At 48.5% G+C, this 10,007-nt stretch overlaps 1 protein-coding gene across 1 annotated transcript in view; it reads right to left on the minus strand.

Moving 5' to 3' along the window:
* ACVR1B (activin A receptor type 1B) overlaps positions 1-6,283 on the minus strand; it is a 32,116-nt gene extending 25,833 nt beyond the window's left edge. Inside the window, exon 1 of the mRNA XM_052641337.1 lies at positions 6,190-6,283. Coding sequence (XP_052497297.1) covers positions 6,190-6,280 — 91 coding nt within the window. The 5' untranslated portion in view covers positions 6,281-6,283. The remainder of the gene's footprint in view (positions 1-6,189) is intronic.
* Positions 6,284-10,007: the final 3,724 nt, after the last annotated feature.

The raw sequence follows: 10,007 nt of genomic DNA on the forward strand, positions 1-10,007 counted from the left end.
GGCCAGCTTGATTAGGTCAGGTCCACCATGACAGCGTGCCCATCTGAAGGTCAACTGATTTAAACCCTTCACGATACAGTTGACCCTTGAACAACTCAGGGGTTAGGGGCACTGACTGCTACAGAGTCAAAAACCCACGGATAACTTAATCACACCACTAGACCTGAAGTTCCACATCCCTGAATTCTACCAACCTCGTACTGCATAGTACTGCACTCTGGTATTTACTGGGGGAAAAAAAAAACCCACCCATGTATAAGTGGACCCATGCAGTTCAAACCACGTTGCTCAAGGGTCAACTGCACCACCTTCATTCATGTCTGAGAACTGAGAACAGGTGTGTGTATACCTAAGGCTGGAAATCATGGGGAGAAGGGAGCAGTGGGAAGGAAGCTGTGGTAGACATAACCACCTTGTACTTTGTTTCTTTATCATCTATTTCACCTGCCAGAAGGTGAGCTTCATGAAGGTTAAGCATTTCGTCTCCTTTTGTTTACTGGTGTATCTCTGCACCTACAACAGTGCCTGGTATATAGCAGGTGCTCAGTAAATCTGTGTTATAGGAACCTTTAGATCACCACAGCAGTTCTCAGTATATGTATATATAGATACCTGGTTTATTCACAAGCTAGAAACAGAACTTATAACTGTAGACACTACACTGGTACAGTGAAACCATCTCCTGGGAATTCCACAGGATATGATTTTCTCTCTGCCACAATCATTGCACTGCTTGAACAAAATACAGTCAATTTTCATTATTCATGGATCCACATGTGTGAATCTGTCTACTTGCTAAAATTTACTTGTAACCCCAAAATCAACACTCTCAGTGTTCACGGACACTCACAGGTGAGCACAGAGGGGTGACAAATTTGAGTCACCCGGCACACACGTTCCCACGGAGGTTGAGTAAGAACGCTCTGGCTTGTTTCAGCTCTCATTCTGTTAATATGTGTTCTTCTCATGGTATGTTCAGTGCCAAGCTTTCTGTCTTTTTGTGGTCAGTTATGCTGGCGATTTCACTTCAAAACGGCCCCAAGGGTAGTGCGGAAACGCTGGCTAGTGTCCCCAAGTTCAAGAAGACAGTGACATGCCTTAGACAGAAAATACATATACTGAATAAGCTTCGTTCAGGCAGGCATTATAGTGCTGTTGGCCCTGAGCTCAACTTTTATGAATCAACAACATATATTAAAAAATTTGTCTTGAAACAGAAAGACAAACAACGTAAGGTTATGTGCTGATCAGCTGATGAAAGCACTGGAACCAGCAGGAGCAGCGGTCCAGTATTTGCTAATCCAGTGTTCAACTGGGCTTCACAGAACAGTTACCAAAAATAAGGCCACCTGACTGTGTTAGCCCCATTTCACAGATCAAACAATGAAGTGGACGGGGCTGTGACGTGGCAGCCCCCAGCGCACTCCAGCACACCATCCTGTTTTATTTCCTTCACAGCACTCATGACTGATAACTGTGTTTACTCATTTATTTTCAGTCTGAGCCTCTGCAGTCATAAGTTCCATGAAGAGTTAGGGATTTTTGTCCCTCTTGTTCCCTGTTACCTCCCCATGCCAAGAAGCATTCCAGGCCCACACCCAACCAAATGAATAAAGAAACCTCCTATATGTAATTGTGTAAATATTAGGGTGATTGATACTTTAAAGGGAAAGGCAGTTACTTTCATTATGTTAAATTCAAAATATTTAGCAAGACAAATGAGGCCTCAGACTAAATGGAGAGAGAAAAAAACCAAAAAGAGCACCACAGCTGCCTGAGGTGGCACCGTGAGATGCCCTGCAAGCAGGTAAGACTGCCGGGGAGGCCGGTGGACCAAGACTACAGAGGAAGAAGAAAGGAATGGTATTTACCCATTCCTACACCAGGAATGGTATTTACCCGTGACGGAGAAGCTGGAGGGCAGAGAGAACAGGCGAGACCAGAGATGCTGCCTCCAGGCGCAGCTGCAGGTTGAACCATGTATGAGGCAGAGAAGCTGAGGAGAGCAAAACCCGAGAGGCCGGACATGGGATTCAAGAGGAACAGGAGGCCCCCTGCAGAGTGACAGCCTGCAGGGGACTGCCCGCTCCAATCCTTTCAAAGGTCTGGGCACTCCCAGGCCAGGTGGAACTGATGGGCTCCAGAGGCCCTCAGCACTTCCAGCATCGGAGGGGGCTGATGAGCAAGAGGACTCCAGGATTTTCTTCTCGTGAACACAGAGAGGAAAATGAGGTAAGACCCCTCTTACATCACCTCCTGCTGTAACAGACAAATAGCACAAGGGCTCGAGACAAAGAGGCGGGATTCCAGAATTAATGTTCACCACGGCTCTGAGCAAAGACTGAACCGTAAACAATAAGGATTTCAAAATTAAAACAAAAGAGCCACTTCAGTGTTCTAATTTAACCTTCCAAAATAAAGAAGATCGCAAGCACCGCAGACTGAGAATTCCATTCCACCTCAACACCCTGTGCTCCTGAGTTATTATGAGAACAGGCTGAGGCTGCAACGCAATTCAACTCCTGTTCCAAAATGCAACAAGCGGCTTCAACAGGCCATGCTGGAAGAAGCAGCACGCCTCATCGTCTCCTTGTCTCCTGATTCATATTTTGGTAGCAAGGTTACAATTAGCTCACCGGTGGCAAATAAACCTATTTATAACACAGCAGTCCACCTGAAAGACACAATCATCTAAAAAGGTTTTTAGAGGAAAACGAAGTGCAGCTGCTTCTTTTACTGACTGCAGATTTCCAAGGTCCTTCCGGATGAAGTCCTCAGTCTAACCTTCCTGTGCTCACAGGCACCATTCCGGCCACCTCTCTGCCTCCATGTTCTTATGTAACATTTACATAGTGCCATAAACATACCCAGAGTTGCGTAAGAATGGAAACGTTGCCAAACCAATAAAGCCTAAAGCAGGTCACTCCCTCCAGACCGTCTTTGATTAGCACAGGTATGCTGCCAGGCCTAGGATGTGAGGGCTTGTCAAGAGACAGAAATTAACTTGAGGAAGTCTGAAAGGGGTCCACAAAAAATGCAACAGAGAACAAATTAACCACATGGTGACATGTGTTGCTTCTCTCAATCCCAGGAGCTACTCTCTGCCCCATAAGATAAAAAGTAACCCAACATTGCCTGTTCACTGAAGTCAGAAACTGTGTCTAAAAATACCACCCAGCCAACTGGCTGTCAGTCAGTCAGTCTCACAAATGTCCCAATAAGAGAGACACAGACCAGTTCCTTACTTCACGGAGGCAAAACTGAGGCAGTCGCAGAAAAGTGAAGTGCCTTACTCAAGGACAACCTGTCAGGGAGCAAAGTTCTGGGGCTGGAGAGCAGCCTCCTCCCCCCACCTGGCTCTAACCTTTAACCAGAGTAGCCATTTTACTGTGTTAACCACATCTGTTCCAGGGGCTCTTAACAAAACTAATCCGAGATTCTCTTTTTCTCTACAAGAGTTCACTTCTGCTGTATTTCAAACTCATGTCCACTCAACAAAAGTATAAGACTTGGCCTGAGATTAAATTTTTGGTTTAATCACAGACATTCAAAATATTCCTGTCAGAACCTCAAATGTCTCCCTTGCAGCTTTTTGTCTTAAGAAAATGAATGTCATGTTCTCCTGCTACTAATTCAGCTTTACATTTTTAAATACTAAAGTGAAAATGCCAAAGGTAGGCCTTAGAATGTGGTCCACCTATTAAATGGATGCAGTTTATAACCTGGAACTCGCGCTCTGTACCACTGGCCTTTTACTAAGTTGCTACTAGCTCACTATTTAACACAGACACCTATCCCTTGCTGTCCTCACATCCTGTCTTCAGAGGCATCAGGGCTGCCTGGCCCTGCTGCTCCTCCCGGCCCACCTAGGGGAGCAAAACAGAGGAAGCGTGGGGAGGACAGTAATCAACTTCTAGTTATCTCACAGCCTCTATGTTCCCAGAACTGATGCTTCACTTTAAGCCTTTTGCAACAGTGGTCTCTGTAGCATGCACTATTGGCAACGAGATGTGTCCCGGAAAAAACTGTAGTGTCTGGCCAAGTTTGAAGGCCTTCGAGAATGTTTGCTGGATACACAACCTAATTTCCAATTAACCAAAAAAAGAAACCAACTCCCTACTATGCCCACCCATCCTCATCCCAACAAACATCCATTTCAGGAAGGTTACAAAAAAAATGAACCTGCCCCATTCAGAACCAGATGGATCATCAATTAAACATTCTTAACTAGGCTCATGACAACAAGAAATATCCCACCAGACACTACACCAAACCAAGAGGGAAATGGCTGTTAAGAATTTCAGATACATTAGCAACAGGATAAAAATTCCTAAGGAAGAAATTTACAGATTTAGTCATACACATGTAAAATGACAAACCTGAAGGCTGAATCTCCTTATTTACTACCCTACTAGTGAAATAACATCATGATACACACTCCAAAAACATGGCCCCAAAGTAAGGCCCAGCATACATTATTCATGAAAACCATTAACTTACCACGAATGTCAGGCTGTGTTCACATACCTTCACCACATCTATCAGACCCCACAGCACGTTACCTCTGCCACAGAGCAGCGAGATCCAGGAATACACACGACAGCCTTAGCAGAAGCATTAACCAGTGAACAAAGACCCCACCACACAGGCTGCACCACTGGAAACAAACATCAAGGCTGGAGGGAATGAACTTGTTTGTGAGACGCCAAAATGGGATCGCATCTTTGGTTGATTGTCTCATTTCTGAAAGAGATCTGAACCTGCCTGAGAACCATTATTTTTTGGTGGAGAGAAGAGAACCACGGAACACACACTTGATCTCCCGCTGCTAGAAGGTTAGGGGCTGCTGAGAAGTCAGAGCAGCAGGCTTTGTACATCAGGAGCAAAGACAGTCCTAACTGTCTCTCCCAGATCCAACTGCGGGTCAATAATCACTCCAATATAAAGGCCAAATATAACCTTCATCTGCTACCCCAATGCCAGCACAGGGTTGAGACGACTCCCTTAAATATTTTAGGGTTTCATCTGCATTCCTCAAGCCCGTAAAGCCTCACAAACGAGACACTCAACTGAGTGTCCCACAGAAAGGCACCACTTTGGTAGTGAGAAGGATGGGGGTGCTGCCAGGGAGCAGAAGGCTGTGGGAGTTGGAAGGTGAGGGGTGTGCAAGGGTGGGGGAGGACGTAGGGGTAAGGGCTGGGAAGAGGGCTGGTGTGGGAAGGCAAATAAATCCCGACCAAGGGCCAACAGCTGGTCTGGTGGTGGGGTCTTTAAATAATCTTGGGGGTGGGAGGCAGGTTCGAGGATGTCACCTGAAAGGCATCCACAAAGTGACCAACAGAATGGACCCCCTGAGGTGGGGTGGGAGTGGCGAGGGAGAAAGCAAATACACCTAGATGCAGATTAACCGTTCTGGAACTAGGTCTCCTAGGGTTAGAGAGACTCCAAAGCCAAGCTCCAGATAGGGGCCTGTTCGTCCCATTTCCTCCACTGAGCTTCCCCGGGGCGTGTGGACTGGAGGAGGGGGGTTGGCCCCACTGAACTCAAGGGACTGCCCGAGAGGGAAATGTGACTCGCTTTCCCAGAACGTCAGGGAGGAAGGCGAGGGAGGGGAAGAAGCACCCCAACTGCAGGAGGGAGCTGACGGAAAGGCTGAAGACCCCCTTCCCCTTTTATCTATGGTGCGCAAGGGCTCTCAACGTCAGGATACCTCGGAGGAGCAAAGACCCCATCGCCGAAGCCCCGTAATCTTGGCGGGAGAAAAGGCGCCCCCCCCCCAACTCCCCGCTGGAGCATCTGGAGGGAGGGAATGAAGACCCCCGCCCCTGGACATGCTGAGCGGCAGAAACGTGGATCTCCAAACCCCGGGGAAGGAAGCCTGCACTCCCTTCCATGGAACATGGGGGTGCTGGGAGCGCGACCCTCGAGAGCGCCCCAAATCCAGTCCCTCCTGGGAAAGGGCTCGGGTCCCCAGGGGCCCGCCGTGAGCTCGGTCCCGGCGGGGCGGCCGCGCCTCGGGGATCGGCGGAAGCCGACCCAGGTGAGGGGTCCCCGCGAGTCCCCCGCGCCCCCCGCCCGGCCATATTGTGCGCGTGGGGAGGGGGCGCGCTGTAGCCAGGGGCCGCGGCGCGAGGCCTCGCCCTCGCCCGGCCCGCTCCATCCCGGCCCCCGCCCCGCCCCGGGACTCACCCTGGATCCCCCGGGGCCCGGACCCGCCGCTGCCGGCAAGCAGGAGGACAACAAGGGGGAAGAAGGAGGAGGCTCCGGCCAACTCCGCCATAGTAACCGCCGCCGCCGCCGCCGCCGCCGCCGCCGCCGCCGCCGCCGCAGCCCAGCAGCGCCCAGCGCGCGCGCGCGCCCCCGGCGCCTCCCCTCCTCCCGCGGCCCGGCTCCCGCCTCCCTCTCCTCCACCCGGCGCCGGCACGTGCGCTCCCGGCGGAGCCGGCGCCGCGGCCGCCGCGCGCGCCCCCGAAGGGCGGGGCCGGGTGCGCGCGGGCGCCCGCCTTAAAGGGGAGTGTCCCCGTTAAAGGGGTGGGAGGGGCTCGCGCCTCGGCCAACCTCACCCGTGAGTGCCAAGCACGGCGCGGAGGCCGAGCCCCACACACGCGGCCTCCGCCCAGTTCTGCACCCCCAGCAGCGCGGCGTGATCTTATCAGCACCGACCCCCATCCCTCGCATAGAACGTTCTACGAGTCCCGTGCGCTTGTTCCCTTTTCCTTCATGCCTACTGCTTAGCCTCAAGCACCCATCACATCCCACTGGGATCGTCGCAACCATCTCCTGATTAGTCTCCCCTTCCCAGTGGCCCCCTGCGATCCGCAGGCCGCACAGCCACCTGTGTGATCGAATCATGGGATGCCCCTTCTCAGAACGTACAGGGCTTTTTAATGACAGTATTCAGTCTTGGTGAGGGTGCTGCGTGAAGCACTCCCGTGCTGTTGGTAGGTAGAAACCTTTTGGTAAACAACTTGGCGTTGTGTATCAAATGTCTTAAAATGTTCATACCCCAGCCTCCCATCTTCAAGCAATAATAGAGATGAGGACAGGTTTTTGTGAGAAATGTTAACTATTACTTGTTTATCACTGTAAACGCTGGAAACAAATAGTATAGAAAACAAATTATGTCCCATCCATACAATGAAACATTATTTACTAATTAAAAGTTATGTTTGTAAAAATAATGATGTGAGGAGATATTCATGAGATAATGCTAAATGAGAAAGCAAAATACAAAACCACTTACAGTATTGTTCTGATTTTGTTGATACTATATAACCGCAAGGAAAAAAGACTGTAGGAACTTAGTCAATATTATATGTAGTTATCACCAGAATAATTTTTTTATTTTTTCTTTAAACATTTCAGTATTTTCTAAATATTTTGCAAATAAGCTACTGTTACTTTCAAATTTAGGGGAAAATGCTTATTAACAGTAAACTGAATCGCTCATATCTTTTTGAAAATATTCACTTTTCTTATCTTGAAAAAGAGTTTGAAATCATGAAAAGGACAGAGTTTTGGACCCAGAGTTCTGGATCTGAATTCTCGTTTTCTTACTAACTGGCATGAAAACTTAGGCAGACTTTTTAACCCCCATTAGCAGAGTCTCATCAAATGAGATTTAGAAGTGGAGAGGATGCCCAAAGGTGGGAGTGGGAGGGTGGAGCTTCTCAAATGGAATCCTCACCTTCAAAGCTATTACCAACCTGAAGAATACCCCTCCTAATATAAAGAAAAAACTAGACTGCAGACACCCCAGACACCACTCACACACAAACACACACATGCAAAGTTTTACAGAGGCACTATCTACACATTGGTCAGTAACTGAATGATCAAACACCTTATTTTTATAGTGCTCTGCCTCTATATATTCTTATAAGTGCTCATCCCCCAAAATGGGCACCCTCTCCCCTCTATTTTATCTAACTGATCTCCCAAACTCTGTTCCACCTGCCCTTTAGGATTCCCAGCTGTGGTGGGCACAGTGTAAGACTGTGTGCTTGCATGCTCATCACCCAGTCATGTGGGACTCTTTGCAACCCCATGGACTGCAGTCCACCAGGCTCCCCTGTCCATGGAATTTTCCAGGCAAGAATATTGGAGAAGGTTTCCATTTCCTCCTGCAGCGGATCTTCCCAGTTCAGGAATTGAACCTGCGTCTCCTGCACTGGCAGGTGGATTGTTTACCACGGTGCTACCTGGGAAGCCCTACCGTGTAAGGTTACTTTCTAGGACTGTCTCAAAGTATTATACCATGAACTGAGTGGCTTAAAGAACAGAAATCTATTCTCTCAGTACTGGAAGCTTGGCATCTGAAACCAAGGTGTCAGAACCCTATCCTCTCTCTGAAGGCTCTAGAGAAAAGTCCGTTCTTGTCTCTAATTTCTGTAGTTCCCTGAATTCTTGGTGTTCCCTGGATTGGGGAAGCATAGCTTCAATCTCTGCTTCCATCTTCACATGCCTGTCTTCCCTCTGGGTCTGCATCTGTGTCCAAATTTCTCTCTTATAAAGACACCAGTTAATCCAATATGAGTTAAAAACATTGTAACTTCATTGCATCTGCAAAAGTTCCTATTTTCAAATAAGATCACATTCACGGGTTCTGAAAAATGGGGACACACTACACCACAGGACATTCACCAACCCTTGTGGTTGGGAAGGAAAAGCTGACCCCTTCAGGAGCACATCACCAGGCCGAGGCGGGAGGAACTGTCCTCCCCTATACCTTACTAAGTGCTGTCCTATGGCTGTAAGACCAGGAGTCCCAGAAGGGACCTGTGGTTGCTTTACCCCTGATTTACAAGGTCGGTCCTTAGCTGAAGGCACAGCCCAGGGAATCATCAGACTGGGTTCACAGACCGAATGCTAGCTCACTTCAGAGAATTTAACTTGGGCAAGATATTTTGCCTCCCTAAACCTTGATCCCCTCATCTGTAAAATGGAGCTGGTATTAGTTCTGCTTCATAGAGATATTGTGAGGATGAATGAAGATACTGTCTATAAGCACTTGGCACAGTCTCTGACACATAGGAAGTGATATAAAAAGAACAGCTATTGTGATGATGGTGATTTGACCTTGACGATAATCCTGTGAAGTGGTTGAGGCATGTCAGGGTGTGTGCAATTTACCAATGAAGCAACTGAGACCTAGGGAAGGTAAGCCACTTGCCCAAGCTCACATCTAATTAAGTGTTGAACTCTAGCTTACTGATCCTGTGCTTCTTCAACATCACAGCATCTCATGCTTTTCCAGGGACTAGTCTTCAAGAGCCAGCTGATGGTGAGAAATTAGACTTGATGGAGATGGGGAGCAGTGAGTTATATTCTTCACACCCTATTCCTGAGAGTTTGCAGCATCTCAAGTCAAAACTTTACCAGAAGATGCATATACCTTCCCTTTTACATCCCAAGCTGTATAGAGACAGACCGCCAACTCTCCCCATGCTCCCTCCCACAGCTTGGCTCTGCTCCCATCCCTGAAGGTCTCAGCAAAGTGTCCATTTCTGTAAGCCTCCTGAATCCTAGAACTGGACCCACATCACATTCTATGAACTAACTACTCATCTGCCTTGCTCTGTCCCTTTGTCATGGAATTCCCCAGAGCTCCCAGGATTTACTTCTCTAGGAAAAAGTCTTACTCCAGGCTCCACTGATTAGACCACCCAGTGTCACAGCTGCTGACTTGGTCACGACACACCAAGACGCGCCACCTCCTAGGGGATTCAGCACAGTTTGCCTTGGTGAGCAGCAAGGTCATTCATTCCAAGAAGGCAATGGCTCAGCTTCAACCATTCTGCAAGTGCGTATTGAGCACCTACCGTATATATGGCCTAAGTTATAAACATGGATAAGTTATAGTCCTTGTCCTCATGGAATTTACAGTCTAATAAAGATGAGCGTGAGGGAAAAGGCACAACGCGCTGTATGCGCTGTACCACACACACGTGAAGGTTCAGCAGGGGCACTCCAGAGGGCTTGAATGATGCAGCTCTGCAGGGTTAAGG

The sequence above is a fragment of the Budorcas taxicolor genome, chromosome 5 (genome assembly GCF_023091745.1).
Source record: "Budorcas taxicolor isolate Tak-1 chromosome 5, Takin1.1, whole genome shotgun sequence".
Lineage (NCBI taxonomy): Eukaryota > Metazoa > Chordata > Mammalia > Artiodactyla > Bovidae > Budorcas > Budorcas taxicolor.